The sequence below is a fragment of the Solanum dulcamara genome, chromosome 6 (assembly GCF_947179165.1).
Source record: "Solanum dulcamara chromosome 6, daSolDulc1.2, whole genome shotgun sequence".
Classification (NCBI taxonomy): Eukaryota; Viridiplantae; Streptophyta; class Magnoliopsida; order Solanales; family Solanaceae; genus Solanum; species Solanum dulcamara.
Genome location: NC_077242.1, coordinates 5,737,273 through 5,755,946, shown reverse-complemented (window position 1 = coordinate 5,755,946; position 18,674 = coordinate 5,737,273). Strand labels below are relative to the sequence as shown.

The window sequence follows — 18,674 nt, the reverse complement described above, 5'->3', positions numbered from 1 at the left end:
TCGGATAAAATGACAAAAAATCCGGAAAAAAAAGTGAAAAGTTCTCATGCCAAAACAGACATGATCAGTTGCAAATATTTTTTGAAACTGTCAAAATGAGCCTACTTAGCCAACTTCATGACTTGCATTGCCATGCCCTACACAATTCATGTGTATATTATAGCCACTTTTATGTCATACTTAGTACATGCATGCAAATAGTTTCACATTAGCTTACTATCTAACAAGTAGTATAAAAAAGAGCCCATTTTCTTGAGTTAGCTCATCTACTTTCTTATTCATTTTCAACTTTCAAAGCTATTTTTCTATCTTTTTGCCAATGGAAATTTTACCTGTGAAGACATCAAATTCTGATAGATATAAAATTGAAGCAAGAAATCTTTCCTACAAATTACCTCCAAAATATAATGAGTTTAAATGGTTAGGCAAAAAGTTGGTTACCAACAACAAGACTAGTACTTATATACTAAGGAATGTGAATTGTGAAGCCAAACCAGGGGAAATTACAGCAGTTGTTGGTCCAAGTGGTGCGGGAAAAACGACGTTGTTGGACATTCTAGCAGGAAATGTTGGTCCATCAAGTGTTTCTGGTCATGTTCTTGTTAATGATCAGCCTATGAAGCCTTCAAATTTCAGGAGAATATCAGGCTATGTGACACAAGATGAGGCTTTATTCTCTCTACTCACTGTTGAAGAGACTCTGATGTATAGTGCACAATTCAGGCTACGTGCAGGGGACGATAAGGCCAAAGACAGAGCTTCAAAGCTGTTGAATGAGCTTGGTTTGGACCATGTTGCTGGTTTAAAAGTTGGGAGTGAATCAAGCAGGACTATTTCAGGTGGTGAGAAGCGTAGAGTGGCGATTGGAGTTGAATTAGTCCATGATCCTTCTGTTGTTCTGCTCGACGAACCAACTTCAGGTCTTGATTCTGCTTCAGCTTTCCATGTTATGAATCTGTTAAAATCAATGGCTAAGAATCAAGGTAAGACAATTGTACTAACCATCCATCAGCCTGGTTTTCGAATTCTTGAACTTTTCAATAGAGCTGTGTTGCTGTCAAATGGCTTTGTCCTTCACAATGGATCTTTGCATCTTCTTGAAGAGAAACTTAAGTCCACTGGCCATTTCATTCCTCATCATGTCAATGTTCTTGAATTCGCTATGGATATAACAGATAGCCTTGCAGAATGCCTACATTCTGGAGATCAAAGTGACATTGAAAAATGTGAAACAGAACAAGAAAGTGATAATGTGCCTAATAAAAACACTAATAAGGAAGTTCTATACTCCAATTCTCCACTGAAGGAAGTACTAATTCTAAGCCAGAGATTCTGCAGGAACATTTTCAGGACAAAACAACTTTTCTTGGCTAAGGTAATCCAAGCATTACTTGTGGGGCTAATTTTAGGATCAATATTTTTCAATGCTTATAACAACACCACCAAGAATTTGGAGCTGCAATCTCAAGTTGGATTCTTTGCTTTTAGTCTCACATTCTTGTTGTCATCCAACACGGAAGCTCTACCAATTTTCTTAGAAGAAAGGAGAATCCTAATGAGGGAAACATCTAGAGGAGCCTACAGGATTTACTCCTACAATATAGCTAACACTATAGTGTTCCTTCCTTTCCTTTTCATAGTGGCTCTTCTCTATGCTATACCAGTATACTGGCTAGTCGGATTGAAGTATGAATTCAGTTCATTCGCGTACTATACTCTGGTGTCATGGATGATTTTCGCGATGGGGAATTCATTCGTGGCAGCCTGTTCTGCACTAGTGCCAAATTTCCTCCTTGGAATGTCATTTATCGGTTGCCTAATAGGTGCATTTTTCCTTTTCTCAGGGTACTTTATATCGAAGGAGTCAATCCCCATGTTCTGGCTATTTGTGCATTATCTGAGTCTGTTTAAGTATCCGTTTGAATGTTTCTTGATTAATGAATATGGAGGAGAGAGTGGGAAACTGAAATGCATACAGAAAGTTGATGGAGTGTGCCTAATGTATGGAGAACAGTTGTTGGCGCGATACGGTTTGGAGGAATCACAGAAGTGGTTTAACATAGCTATTATGTTGAGTTTCATCTTTTGTTACAGGTTTTTATGTTTTCTGATTCTCTGGTATAGATCTATCAGAAACAAATGTTGAAAAGAATGACTAACAAAATTCCTTTAATTTCATCTATGAAAATCTAAGTACATTAATTTATTTTCTTTAGAGTTTTCCATATTATTCTTGCTACATTTTTAGATGTTTTCCCATGCAAAATAGTCAAAAATTGTTGTTCCAAGTGAAGCCTTCCCTATCCCTTTACTTTTTCAACTCCAACTTGCTTATTAGCCGCAAAAAAGAGAGCACAGAAATCATCATTTGAGTTAAAATATGGGGGAAAATGAAGTCATATATACAGCAGTTGCAAGGTAAGCATAACACATTGCAGCATTTACCATTTTATATTGAGAGGAACAGAACAATTCATTTTTTTTTTTGGTATTTTATTGCAGTGAAAGACTTGACAAAGTCCTCAAAAGCAGAATTTCAGCCTGTTTTTCACCGAATATAAAAAACCTTAAAGTTGTCTGACCTGTTGACGTTTCACATATAATTAGGTGACGACATTCTGAGAAGCAGTGTACTTGGTCCAATAATTCATGGAACAATTTTACTAAACTATAGCCTTTATTGGCCCCCAGAGAATGATCTTCTCATACTTAGAAGTATTTTTTATACTCAACTTGTTACTTGTCAACCCTCTTTTTTGTTTGTCATTCGTCAATCCTCAATTTTACAAACTTTAATTTGACACTATTTACCCTGGTTATCATTTAGGTTGTTGGATTTTATATTCTTAGCTTAAATGATCCTTTTGTTCTCAATTCGTGGGAAATGCTTCCATCACTAATCAGTCAGCTCAGCAAGTCGGCTTTTTTGTTCAAATATCGAATTTAATTGGCCTGACAAGCTTCCAGAGGCCAACTTTAGGGTAAAATACAACTCTACCTCACACCTTAACATGAAGAATAATGAAATGACCTAGTAATATTAGGAAGGGTTTTATCTTTATGTCCTGACCAATGTGAAAAATGTTGCACTGTGAGGTTATTTAAAAGTCAATTATGAGTAGTTTGGTAAAATAAAGTCAGTTGGCAACACAAAAACAGAGGCTGAGTAGTATCTTACTTACTGTTTAAAGTATAGTGATAGTGTAAAATTTGTTACATTACATTGTAAATGTATGTAACTTAAGAACTACAAATTCTCTAGTTTGCTAGCATGTGATAATGTAAAATAGGATTGATAGGAGAAAGATAATCCAAATCTAATATTTACGTCAAATCAATAAATGTTAGACATATATCCGTTATATAAAATTTATCACTTAATTGTTGTAAAGTGATATGTACTCTTCGCTTTAATTATAATGTGATAGTGTAAAATTTGTTACATTACATAATTTGAAGAAACTATGCACAGAATAATCTAGGGAAAATTACCTAACTATACACCTTATATTACTATATTTACTATTATTCCCTACCATTTATAAAAATCTCAAAAATCCCTCTTTTTTTAATTCTCTCTCCAACTCACTGATACATCCCATTCCTTCTCCCCAACTACCCTAAATTCACGCCTAATTTGAAGCCCCATATACAGTGGTTTCTTTTTGAATTTCAATTCATATTTTTCTGAAATTCAAATTTCTAAATAAGGTAATTCAATTTCTTCCTTCTCTAGAATCTCACTTCAATTCCATCTCCTTCGATTTTCCATTGATTTCAACTGTATGTTTTTGTTGATTTTAATCTTCTATTCACTGATACATATGGAATCATATCCATCATTTAGTGTTGGTCTCACATAATTAAATCAAAATAAAAAAATTCTTATTTTATCGGAGTCTGATTCTTCTGGTGAAGGGTATAAAGAGATTAGATCCAAGCATCTCAACGATCCATTAATTATGGATACTTTACATGCAAAATCGAAATCTCAAATTGCAAAATCGAAATTTATAGTTCAGCAATCACCTCAAAAAGCAGAGGAGAAAGTCGAAGGTGTTACAACACGACCTAATCTTCCAAAGGTATGAATTATTCAAATATATCAGACCTTAATGCAGCGAATAAATGCATCAGACTATATGTATCAGATATCTTTTAACCATATTTGATATAGTCTATATGTATCAAATTTCTTTTCTTGTATTTTTAAGTGTTGATAAACATTTCATATGTTGATACATAAGGTTCTAATAAGGTTTTTGCTATTATGTACATGACACATAAGGTCTTTAGTTTTTTACGATTTTTCTGATACATAAGGTTTAATGCTTGATACATAAATTTTTCTGATACATAAGGTTTAATGCTTGATACATAATTTTTTCTGATACATAAGGTTTAATGCTTGATACATAAATTTTTCTGATACATAAGGTTTAATGCTTGATACATAATTTTTTCTGATACATAAGGTTTAATGCTTAATACATAAATTTTTCTTATACATAAGGTTTAATGCTTGATACATAAATTTTTTTGATACATAAGATTTAATGCTTGATACATAAATTTTTCTGATACATAAGATTTAATGCTTGATACATAAATTTTTTTGATACATAAGGTTTAATACTTGATACATAAATTTTTAGATACATAAGGTCACTTTTGTATCATATATTTTAATGTATCAGATCAGATGTACAATGTATCAAGTTCAAGTTGTATTTAATCATTTTTTATGTCAATGCAGGGACTGAAGTATGGCCAAGGATGGTTATGTTAGCGAAAATGACGATCCAAAAAAACTTTAGAGAGATTTCATCTCTCCTAGTCAAGGAGAACCGATTGACGTCGAGTAGTTTTTTTTTTTGAATTTTGTAGTAGTAGAATGTACAATTTTATTTTTGCACCAATAGTAAACATTTTTTTTGGTTATTCAACAATTTAGCAGACTTTTATCAGATTTTCATGTATCAAACTCGAATTTAAGATAAAAATTTATTTATCAGATTCTCATGTATCAAACTTTACTGCTTCTGATACATCTACAACCTATATCAATACAAGATGTTATGTATCAACCACAATTCAATTGAAAACTAACACAACAATCTTCAATGTATCAGTCCTTAATCTGTCGAATATGTCGAATGGTTATGTATCAGTTATTCTCATGTATCAAACTCAAATATAAGATGAAAGTTTATGTATCAGATTTTCATGTATCAAGTTTTACTGCTTCTAATATAGTCTATATGTATCAGATTTCTTTTCTTGTATTTTTAAGTGTTGATAGACATTTCATATGTTGATACATAAGGTTCTAATAAGGTTTTTGCTATTATGTACATGACACATAAGGTCTTCAGCTTTTTACGATTTTTCTGATACATAAGGTTTAATGATTGATACATAGATTTTTCTAATACATAAGGTTTAATGCTTGATACATAAATTTTTCTGATACATAAGGTTTAATGCTTGATACATAATTTTTTCTGATACATAAGGTTTAATGCTTGATACATAAATTTTTCTGATACATAAGGTTTAACGTTTGATACATAAATTTTTCTGATACATAAGGTTTAACGCTTGATACATAAATTTTTCTGATACATAATGTTTAATGCTTGATACATAAATTTTTTTGATACATAAGATTTAATGCTTGATACATAAATTTTTCTGATACATAAGATTTAATGCTTGATACATAAATTTTTCTGATACATAAGCTTTAATGCTTGATACATAAATTTTTCTTATACATAAGGTCACTTTTGTATCATATATTCTAATGTATCAAACTCCTATGCTCTGTTTTTTGAATTTCAGGAAACGTGACCCAACACTCATTAAATGTGAAGCTGCAGCAGAGATAAACATTAAGCAGGAGCTTTTGTTCTCCATTCAGTTATATATCCAAGCATCAGAAGGGGAAATTAAATAGGATTCCTCTTCATTGTCTTCCATCGGCGAGACAGTCACCTCCGCCGCCATTCCGCCAATAATCCTATGCTCTGTTTTTTAATTTTTTCAAGTCCCTCATAACTGTTACGCTTTGTATGGGTTAATTCCCTTATTTAGCTAAGTAATTGATTGAAAGAAGGAAACTTAACTTGATTTAAGTTACCTTTCCATAAATAAATCAACAACATTAATTATTATGTACACAAAACGTGATGTATCAGAAACACCACTAATGTATCAGAAATTTGAGAAAAATCAGGGAAATCGGGTAATTTAAGAAAAAGTAGGGATAAGTTGTAATTGGACTTTTTCACTATGAGATTTAGGTAAAGTACCCAATAATCTAATTATAAAATGTTGTACCACTTGGGCCTAAGATGAGTTTAAATAGAGTGACATGATCATTGAGGATTTATATAACGGACTTCCAAATTATTTAGGCCGGACTGAGGCCTAGTAATTGCTTGGCGTATTGTTATAAAGATTTTAAATGTTGTAGAGCACCAGGATCTGCTCTAACTTTTAATCCTTCATCAAAGTCTTCGATGGAAAAACATCACTTGCAAGGCACACATGACACAACCAATATACTTCAAGCCTTTTAAGCCTCAAAGTTTGTTTCTACTATTTCACACTTTTTCTCGATGGAGCAGGCTAGTGGGACAAAAATAAACAAAATCTTTAATACATGCCTATTTTTACATTTCAACAATGTGTCATATCTACATTATTCAACACCCTAACCTTGTGAGGCCACGGTAGCTCCTATTCCTTATACACACACACTTAGTAGGCCAATCTGCCGCAAATCCAGATTAGACAGGCTAGTGGACTTCAACTACTGGATGATTATATCGGAAAAAAAAATAAGAAAAGAAAGAGTCCCCTGAACCCACAAGGCATGCCACAGTCCGAGTCTGAAGCCAAAAGGGCAACATTTTTTTGCAAAAATTCCAAAAGGGCAAAGGAACTCAGGATGAAACCAAAAGGGCAAAGGTGCATGGGTCCTTGCGTCTTGCCCTTTGTCCCTTAACGGCTGTTACAACAACGTCAAAGACAAGGCACAGGACCTGGTCCATGCGACTTACAAGGCGCAGGGACCCTTGCGACTTACATAAAATATGAGTGTAGTAACATAGCTGGTACTGCAGGTTGATATATTAAATTAAAAGCTAGTTCTTTTTTACTCTTCATTGTTCATATAGTCATATTGGTAAAGTAAGAGAAAATAAAAATGTGATATTGGCTTATCGAACTTTGGCATTTGGCTTGGAGAAGACAACAGTTCTAATGCCTCAATCCCCATTTTTGAAACTGAAGTTTTCAATTATAAGAAAGAAAAACAATCATATTCAAAAAAAGAAAACGGGAATGCCAAATTTGCGATTTTTCTAGTTAGAATTGGCCAACGAAATGTTGCATCCTCCATTTCCGCAAAAGAAATTACCAGTTGAATACTTCAAAGATTTTCCTGGTTTATATGTTAGATACATTATCCATTTTGTTAGAAGAGTTGGAAAAAAGGTAAGTGTGACTTTAATGCTCTCTAATACGTTTAATTATTCTCATGTTTTATGTAAGTCACATGGGCCCTGCACCTTACCTTTGACGTTGGAGTAACAGCCATCCAACATTAATACATTATAGTACTTGCGTTGGAATATCAATCGGACACAGTAGATAATATGATAGCTGTTCTGCATGAAGGCATTCCTCCGACTAGGATTCAAAACCTTCGAGCAAGTTTCCATATTCATGGTTAGTATTAGCAAGACAAATGATATTACTACCTTCCAAATAGTATGATGCTAATATACTGTTAGATTGACTCCAATTCTGGAACAATCATGATCTATTTCTTTTAAAATGAAAATATAGAAAATGTCCCATAGCAATACACAGCACAACTGGTGTCTATAAAGGAATCTGTAACATATGTATATAAATTTTCTGGCCAGCAACATCAGGAAAGAAACTGCAATAATGGTTACATCAGAATAATTTTCTTATTTTTTTAATGGTTGCAACTTAGTGCAACACATTCTCCATTTACAAGGCACGCATATGTAGTAGCATGCACATCCATTTTATCGGAGGATATGCATGCTAAGACATATGCCATTAACCTGTGATCACTACGTTATACATTATATAGTTGATAAATAAAAAGCAGTAAATAAGACCCCATTATTCACCAGAAATCCCCTAAAGAAGATGAGCTCGAAGAATTGAGTGAAACTCTTCGCCTCTTGCTTGATAGTGTACTTCTCGAAGAAAACTCCTCGGATGCATAAAATTTATCAAGCACTGACCTCAAAGCCTGACGAACAGAAGTTACAAGAAGCTGGCACCTTTCAGTATCCTCAATATTCCGTTCATTGCCCTCAGTAATCACGAAAACGCTAACCATTCTGCTCCCTAATGTAGCAATCTCTGCCCTTAGAGTTTTTAGGGGGAGAGTATCCAGAGCTTGTCGCAGATCAGAAATAAGCTCATGCTTATAGTCACAACACAAAGACGCCTTGACAGAATAAGTGGCTCCATCAGATCCCGCTGCTTGTTGTTCAACTTTTACTTCATCAATGTCTGTTGGAACTAGAACACCTTTGGTAGCTTCAGCTGCATTCACTCTCAATTCTTTTATGTGGCCGATGACTTTGGCAAGTAAAGCGGCCTTGTCCATCTGTAATAGAAATGCACAATTTAGCTAGAATTAAACTCAAAACACTTCAAAGGACACATGAAATAGCGATGTCACCAAAATCAACTTCACCATCATCAAAAAGTGAAGTATCTTACCTTTGCCCCTCTAAAATGTAAAGAAAGGCATCTAACACTGGATTAAGCTGACAAGAGGAAAGAATTCTCCTTCCTACTTAACAGTTCGTGCACTTATAACAAACATATGAAACTAGTCCTCTTCTTCTAACTATAGCTGCTTCATAGTAGTCTGGCATACATTAGACATGTGTTTCATGCAAAATCAAATTCTAAAACCAGATTTTGAGAAGCAATATTGATATTCAAAAGATTAAGTGGCATTCATTCTTCCAAGAATTGAGAAGCCCTATATCCCTATGGCGACAAGTTACAGAGAGGTTAGGATGTTTAGATATTATAGTGAAGCTCGAGAGTTATTACCTGATGAAATCAGATTTTCATGCCCCCCACTCCCACCCACCCCCACAAACCAGGTGTCATGCCCGTTTCAAAATACTTCTACTATTAATTGGGTAAATTATTGAAGCCAAAGCTGCTAAAGCAATATTAACAATCCAATCATTCAATCCAATTAAGAAAATATAATTCTATCATTCAAAGAAATCACTTCATATCTAAAACATAGTAAATAACTCCTCTTCTACTTATCCAAATATGATCTCTAGATTGATTAGAAGATCTTTTCAGTTAGCTAGAATCCGTTACTTGAACGTAACTAGATCTTATGGAATCATATTAAATATTTGACGATACATTTTGTACCACGCTGAAAAACCAATCTTTGTTTACCAACCACACTTCGTGGAAGAAAAATCAGGGAGCTGGAGTGGGTAAAACAGAACTCGTTATGGAATTAATTTCCCCAAAAGGACAACGTTAGGGCTGCTTGTAATTCTGCTCAAACTAATTATGAGCTTGCCAATGTCTTCACAAGTTTCACTATACATCTTGAAGTTATAAAACAGTTGACAAAGTTTACAACAACAACATAACTAGTATAATTACACTTCTGAAGAGGATAGAGTGTACACAGATCCTACTCCACCTGGCGGAGGTAAAAAAGTTGTTTTCTTGAAAGACTCAAGTGCAGCAAATCAAATCAAAGTAGTTATGGAAAAAAAAATACGGCTATGGGTAACAGCTATCAAAAGCAAGAAACAGTTGACAAAGTTTGATTCTTGAAACAAAACCAACCAAAATAAAGTGAAGATTACCTTATTAGTGCCGGGTATAAGGTTCCTAAGAGTACCCAAATGACCATTAATCCTCTCCCTCCGCCGTCTTTCAGCTTCACTATGATTCTTCAATGCAATCAAAGCTTTTTCTGGATTAACCCCTTTTCCCCCTGGTTTCACCATTGCCTTCACAAGCTCTCCACTCTCATTATCCAAAATCAATGATGAAGATGATGACAACCCATTTCCTATTATACCCTGAAACCCCCCATAAACCTCATTCAACCCATTAAAAGAATTGAAAAATTCCATCTTTTTTGCAGCAAGAAAACAAATTACAGAAGAAAACCAGGAGGACGGGTAGTGGGTGATGACCAAACAGAGATTCTTGGACTGGGTTTGCTTATTTTTTCAATTCCAATAGGTACTTCCATCACTAAAGCAGAGCTAACTTCTTGTTATTGGCAAAGTTTCTTGTTAGTGACATACAATATCTTCTTGAATTGAAACATTATTAGGGGCTTTGTGATAAGCCCCAAAGTCCAAATTGGAAGATAAACAAGAAGATTTTGAAGGGTCCCTCAAAGAGAAAGGGTAGACAAGAACAGTGATAGACACTTAGTAGTTGATAAGACAGTCACTCTGTACTATTGTTGTTGTTTTGGAAATTAGTGGAGAGCTCTATTTAAACCCTAACATTAGTTTCCTCAACACTAATATAAAAAAGGGGTAAGAGGGACAGCAATGACTACCAAATCATATAGTAAAAAATATGTATGTAACAAATTTTAAAATCTTAGAAACAGGAACTGTCTGTTCCTGCTGCAAATATTGACATGTTTTCTTTTATATCATTTGGGTAAACATATTCAATAATGGGGTCTCAAAACATATCCAAACGGACTCTATATCACATCTTATAAATTAGAGAGCTTGTTTTCGTTGGACTCTCAACTCAAGTAAAAAATAAGGGTACTTTACCTAAATCTCATAGTGAAAAAGTCCAATTACAACTTATCCCTACTTTTTCTTAAATTACCCGATTTCCCTGATTTTTCTCAAATTTCTGATACATTAGTGGTGTTTCTGATACATCACGTTTTGTGTACATAATAATTAATGTTGTTGATTTATTTATGGAAAGGTAACTTAAATCAAGTTAAGTTTCCTTCTTTCAATCAATTACTTAGCTAAATAAGGGAATTAACCCATACAAAGCGTAACAGTTATGAGGGACTTGAAAAAATTAAAAAACAGAGCATAGGATTATTGGCGGAATGGCGGCGGAGGTGACTGTCTCGCCGATGGAAGACAATGAAGAGGAATCCTATTTAATTTCCCCTTCTGATGCTTGGATATATAACTGAATGGAGAACAAAAGCTCCTGCTTAATGTTTATCTCTGCTGCAGCTTCACATTTAATGAGTGTTGGGTCACGTTTCCTGAAATTCAAAAAACAGAGCATAGGAGTTTGATACATTAGAATATATGATACAAAAGTGACCTTATGTATAAGAAAAATTTATGTATCAAGCATTAAAGCTTATGTATCAGAAAAATTTATGTATCAAGCATTAAATCTTATGTATCAGAAAAATTTATGTATCAAGCATTAAATCTTATGTATCAAAAAAATTTATGTATCAAGCATTAAACATTATGTATCAGAAAAATTTATGTATCAAGCGTTAAACCTTATGTATCAGAAAAATTTATGTATCAAACGTTAAACCTTATGTATCAGAAAAATTTATGTATCAAGCATTAAACCTTATGTATCAGAAAAAATTATGTATCAAGCATTAAACCTTATGTATCAGAAAAATTTATGTATCAAGCATTAAACCTTATGTATTAGAAAAATCTATGTATCAATCATTAAACCTTATGTATCAGAAAAATCGTAAAAAGCTGAAGACCTTATGTGTCATGTACATAATAGCAAAAACCTTATTAGAACCTTATGTATCAACATATGAAATGTCTATCAACACTTAAAAATACAAGAAAAGAAATCTGATACATATAGACTATATTAGAAGCAGTAAAACTTGATACATGAAAATCTGATACATAAACTTTCATCTTATATTTGAGTTTGATACATGAGAATAACTGATACATAACCATTCGACATATTCGACAGATTAAGGACTGATACATTGAAGATTGTTGTGTTAGTTTTCAATTGAATTGTGGTTGATACATAACATCTTGTATTGATATAGGTTGTAGATGTATCAGAAGCAGTAAAGTTTGATACATGAGAATCTGATAAATAAATTTTTATCTTAAATTCGAGTTTGATACATGAAAATCTGATAAAAGTCTGCTAAATTGTTGAATAACCAAAAAAAATGTTTACTATTGGTGCAAAAATAAAATTGTACATTCTACTACTACAAAATTCAAAAAAAAAAACTACTCGACGTCAATCGGTTCTCCTTGACTAGGAGAGATGAAATCTCTCTAAAGTTTTTTTGGATCGTCATTTTCGCTAACATAACCATCCTTGGCCATACTTCAGTCCCTGCATTGACATAAAAAATGATTAAATACAACTTGAACTTGATACATTGTACATCTGATCTGATACATTAAAATATATGATACAAAAGTGACCTTATGTATCTAAAAATTTATGTATCAAGTATTAAACCTTATGTATCAAAAAAATTTATGTATCAAGCATTAAATCTTATGTATCAGAAAAATTTATGTATCAAGCATTAAATCTTATGTATCAAAAAAATTTATGTATCAAGCATTAAACCTTATGTATAAGAAAAATTTATGTATTAAGCATTAAACCTTATGTATCAGAAAAAATTATGTATCAAGCATTAAACCTTATGTATCAGAAAAATTTATGTATCAAGCATTAAACCTTATGTATCAGAAAAAATTATGTATCAAGCATTAAACCTTATGTATCAGAAAAATTTATGTATCAAGCATTAAACCTTATGTATCAGAAAAATCGTAAAAAACTAAAGACCTTATGTGTCATGTACATAATAGCAAAAACCTTATTAGAACCTTATGTATCAACATATGAAATGTTTATCAACACTTAAAAATACAAGAAAAGAAATTTGATACATATAGACTATATCAAATATGGTTAAAAGATATCTGATACATATAGTCTGATGCATTTATTCGCTGCATTAAGGTCTGATATATTTGAATAATTCATACCTTTGGAAGATTAGGTCGTGTTGTAACACCTTCGACTTTCTCCTCTGCTTTTTGAGGTGATTGCTGAACTATAAATTTCGATTTTGCAATTTGAGATTTCGATTTTGCATGTAAAGTATCCATAATTAATGGATCGTTGAGATGCTTGGATCTAATCTCTTTATACCCTTCACCAGAAGAATCAGACTCCGATAAAATAAGAATTTTTTTATTTTGATTTAATTATGTGAGACCAACACTAAATGATGGATATGATTCCATATGTATCAGTGAATAGAAGATTAAAATCAACAAAAACATACAGTTGAAATCAATGGAAAATCGAAGGAGATGGAATTGAAGTGAGATTCTAGAGAAGGAAGAAATTGAATTACCTTATTTAGAAATTTGAATTTCAGAAAAATATGAATTGAAATTCAAAAAGAAACCACTGTATATGGGGCTTCAAATTAGGCGTGAATTTAGGGTAGTTGGGGAGAAGGAATGGGATGTATCAGTGAGTTGGAGAGAGAATTAAAAAAAGAGGGATTTTTGAGATTTTTATAAATGGTAGGGAATAATAGTAAATATAGTAATATAAGGTGTATAGTTAGGTAATTTTCCCAAAAAATAATCTAAAATAATCTTTAAAAAATACAAAAAATAAAATATAGTGACAAAATCACAAACCAATAGGACAAGTACAAAAAAAAACAAATAATAATATATTTTGGAAGCACAAGAAATTACAAGAGCAATAATTGCTCTTATAAATAGATGATAAAAGATATAAATACAGAAGAAACTCCGCTACAATTACTAGTATGGACCGATAACCAATACAATTCACTACTACCTACTAACCTTCTGATTTAATTTGTGTGCTCGATAAACTCATATCTAAGGTCATATTCTCAGTAAGATATAACGTACATTATGGTATATATTTTCTATAATAATATTATAGTTAAAATATATCCGAACAAATAACATTGTTATAAGGAGATACTTTTTACTTGTTATAGCAGAATAATAAATAACATATTTTATTTTTAAGATTTTAAATCTCACATTCAAATAGTAATATAAATTCTTTTTTAACTTTATAATGTAAAATTTTCTTTTAATGGGTATAAAATTTAAATTATTTTCCATATACTGAGATAAAAAGGAAAAAAGTAGGAAAAGTGTTAATGTGAAAGGAATGTGCTAGTGAACCTTCAGAGTTGCTTCAATTCAAATCTTTTTTGTCCTTTATGGAGTAAATTAAAGGGGTCCTCTTTTTTCTCATATTATTTGTCGTTTACACACTAAAATAATGTCTCTCCAATCAATGTGTTTGTCTCGATTACTATTTCAACATGTAAAAAATATTTGTGTTATAAATATTTTTCAGATTTCTTCTAAATAGTTTGAGTTGCTATCTATTATTATGATTTTGTGTAAATTTTATTTTTAAAAAGTTTTATATTCAAATTCACATCAAATATTAGTAGTTAATTTGACCATCGCACTCTGAACCAACCCGAACGAAACAATTTTTCTTGTTGTCAAAAAGGAGAAATAGTAGAAAGAATAAATATTTTTGGCCTTTTCAAAAAATTGACCAAACAGATTATTAATCAAAAATAAAAAGCAAGTTTATAATTGTTCCTTAGCTCAAAAAGAATTTTTGCCCCAAAGGAACTTCCATTATAAACTCACTATTCTTTAGTACTGCACCTTTTTGAATACTGTCTTAACCTCTTGTGTCTTACTATATAATAAGATGATATTTTTGACAAAATGTTTGGTGGAAATTAAATTTGTTTACCAAAGTCATGAAAATGCAATATAGACTCTGTGTGTATGGTCAAGTTAGGCCATCAGACAAAGGCAGTTGGGTGAGGGGCCACTTTATGGGTGACTAATAACCAGCTCACTTCATCACTTTGCTAAAGAGCCAATCACTCACTTACCTACTTCATTTTTTAACTCTTTTACATTGAGACCCTTCAACTCAAATGTCATATGATTATCTTCATTTTTTAAATAACTGTGTGGAAGTTAACTTAGATCCACCAAGCATCAAATTTTGATTGATGTGAAAAATCACCTCCTCTATTGGGGATTAAACATGCATGAGCGTGTTTTCATGATTCTCAACTCAATAACTATTCATTTTGTTATTTTGTTGTCGTCATTTTATTTTTAATTCTATTTTGTTTTTACTTCTTTTGAGTCGAGGAGTCAATCAGTAACGAAGTAGGTAGGATTAGGTTTGTGTTCCTCCACTCTCAAAATTTATTTGTAAAATCATATTGAATATGTTATTATTAAATCACAGGAATAAAAATATTTATATGAACAATTAAGTCATTTATTAAATAGCTATAGATAAAAATTTTGATCAATATTAATTGATAATCAGATAAAAATAATAAGTAACTTGCTATCCAAAATTAAAAATTTATTAATAATATTAAACAATGTTTATAGTGTCAATATATATAACTTGAATATAAAATTACATTTGTCCATTCCTTTGAGTACTCTTTTGGAGGGTTTTCCCTTGTCATTATCTATCTTTGAGCTGATCCTCTTTGTTTTGTTGCCATTTTTCTACTAAAGCAGCATTATTGTTAAGTTAAAAGCACAAAAACCAAGATTTAGATTTTGGCATTTCATTTTAGTTTTTCTTTTTTGACTATAGCTTTAGACTTGGAAAATATAGCTAAACCTGATAGCTGCTTTAATTGAGTTAAATTTATGTGGCTGTACTTTGCTGATCTCAGTATCTAGAAGAGATCTTGCTAGTGTGTGTAGTTTTGGCATATATATCTCCTCTATTGTGGTTTTCGATAGTAATAGAATCAGAATTTCAATTAAAAAATTTAAAATATGAGGAAGCATATACATGAAAAAGTCAAGAAATTAAATAATAATAATAATACTTTTTGGATAAACAATACAAATTTCATAGTTTAGGAGCAAATTACTTTCTTTTTCACTAGTTTTTAATATTACAAATCTTTCCAGAATTTCAACTTCAAATACATGTATTTGGTGCGTCCAGATACATGAAGTCAAATTTAGGTGTAATTTGTCATGAATAAATTGTATCCAAATGAATTCATATATATCTGACTCTCTCGTTCATCTCTCTTCGTCTTTAGCTCGCTCTCCCTTTCTATATGTATTTTCAGAATGTATCAGGTATCTCAGATACATATATCTAGTGGCGGAGCCATCTTATGGTTAGGGAGTTCATCCGAATCCCCTTCGACAGAAAATTATTCTATTTATACGTGGTTAAAATAATTTTTATGTATATATATAGTAGATGTCGAACCCCTTCGATTGGTTCGTATGTCTACTTCTTCAAATTTTGAACCCCCTGTCAAAATTCTGGCTCCGCCATTGCATGTATCTGGGATACACATACACTCTTGCTTGCCTCCCTCTTATCTCGCTCACCTCTCTCTTCTCTGGCTTGACTCTATGAACCTGTATATCTGAGTAACAAAAATACATGTATATAGGTGTATCTGATATAAATTTTTTATTAGTAAGACTATATGTAATTTTTTCAAACTATAGAGAAAATTAATAAATATGATAAGAATATTTATATAATTAAATTAAAAATATTTAGCTTTATATATAAAATATATATATTTAACTTTGTATATATAATATAATTTTCCAACTTGAATGGGCCCCTTGCTCCTAGTCGGCTCCACCCTGCTTCTAAATCAATGCCGACCAAAATATATTAAGAGTTATTAAATCTTCAATTCATATTTGGAAGATATATCTTTTGACCTAGACTGATCAGTAAATAACTTTATGTTCACCAATCCAACACAGAGCTGTTATGACAATCAGTGGCGGAGCCACATATACTTCAAGAGTGTCAATCTGACTTTTTTGAAATAGGAAAAAATTATATTGTGTAGCTAGATAAAAATATATTTTGATATATATATATATGTATATATTATATAATGATATTCCTCGACTTTTACGTTATTTAGTTTCTTTATATTTTGATATTTTTTAATCAAAATTCTGGCTCAGCTACTAACAATAATAAACTATAAAAACAAATGATCAATGGATATAATATTATAACAAAGATTTTTTAGATTAAATCAGAGGTAAATTCAATTCAACTTATAAAATTCTTTCCATTGAAACTACTGTAAGCTATGTTAACTTATAAAAATCTTTGCATAGAAATTTTATGTCATGGAGTCGTACTTATCATCTCCATTTTCACTTTTTTTTTCTCACAGTGACATAAAGTTATTCTATTAATTATTAGCTATAGTAATTAATCCTAGAAAATATAGACAAACATGAACCACGTTGGCCTTGTTAATTCTCTTTCTTATTGGCTGGGTAGGCAGTGACGAACAGGGGTGAATTTAGGAGAAGGCGATGGTGTTCACTTGAGCCTCTGACAAAAAATTATATTATATATAAGGTATTTTTTAAAAAAAAATAGTATATTTATATAGATTTTGAATCCCTTAACACAAAATCAAAAGTTGATTCCGTGTGATTGAGGTTCAAAATTCACCAAGAGATTTTAAGTTCAAGTGCTAGACACTAAACTTTAATTTTTTGAACCTCCGATAATGGTGACAGAGGCAGGATTCATAACGATTTTTTTTTAGGTCTAGGGGATTCAACAGTTTATATATATAATAAATTTTATGGTATAATATTTCAACGAATGAGTTTAATTGCACCCCTCTACATCTGCCCCTGGATAAGGGAAGAGGGGAGGTGGCCGAGGGCAGTGGCGGACCCAAGAATTTTATGAAGGGGGTTCAAAAAAAATTAAACACGCTATCAGAAAAAAAAGTGCTTATTTGGATTCGAACCCGCGAGCTGAAACAAGCTAAGACAAAATATTGAACCTCATTTGCCACTGAGCTAGTCCTTTGGCTTATGCTTAGGGGGTTCAATGTTAAATATATACACATAAATTAAAAATGTTATCTTATATATACAGTGTAATCTTTTAACGAAGGGGGTTCGGATGAACCTCCTCAACTACACGTGGGTCCGCCCCTAGCCGGGGTGTGGGGGTGTGGTTAAGTTTCCATCAACATATATCTTGATAGCACCATGGAAGGATATTGTTTTTTTTTTACATACTTGGTGTTCGGAGCGCGCATTAAAGCCCCGACTAAATTTGAACTGCACACTACAGGATTTTTTTAGGCGTGGCGCTTCCAACATGATTTTCTCCATACTCAAAGTTCCACTACAACAAAAACAACTCGTAGTGGCAATAAATATGCACATTAACAAAGAGTGCTAAAACTTTTACCTACATTAGTTAATTGTCATTAGATTCAATGTCGCTATAGGCTTTAGCGACATTTACAAAGAGTGTTAATTGCCTCTAAAAAGACATTTTTAATGACAATTAAGTTATTGCCGTTAATTAATTGCTGCTAAAAATCATTTTTGGTGTGTTCGAACTCGAGATCTCTAATTAAGGGTGAAGTAGTTTCATCACTGCGCGACAACCCATGTTGGTTATGTTTTGGTTAAGTACTTGTAAGTACGTACGTGGATGCAAAATAATTTTTTTTAATTGCTTGATGTTGGGGGGATTAGTAC

General features: G+C 32.0%; 2 protein-coding genes across 2 annotated transcripts; one reads left to right on the top strand and one right to left on the bottom strand.

Moving 5' to 3' along the window:
• The first annotated feature begins 319 nt into the window (after positions 1-319).
• Positions 320-2,211, top strand: LOC129892422 (ABC transporter G family member 10-like). Its single transcript, XM_055967990.1, has one exon. The coding sequence runs from the start codon at positions 320-322 to the stop codon at positions 2,144-2,146; it is 1,827 nt and encodes a 608-aa protein (XP_055823965.1). The 3' UTR covers positions 2,147-2,211.
• Positions 2,212-7,875: 5,664 nt separating this feature from the next.
• On the bottom strand, positions 7,876-10,546 carry LOC129893274 (transcription factor bHLH30-like). The gene is made up of 2 exons (XM_055968783.1): positions 9,915-10,546; positions 7,876-8,662 (listed from the first exon to the last, which is right to left on the bottom strand). The coding sequence occupies exons 1-2, from the start codon at positions 10,185-10,187 to the stop codon at positions 8,171-8,173; spliced, it is 765 nt and encodes a 254-aa protein (XP_055824758.1). The 5' UTR covers positions 10,188-10,546; the 3' UTR covers positions 7,876-8,170.
• Between the last annotated feature and the right edge of the window lie 8,128 nt (positions 10,547-18,674).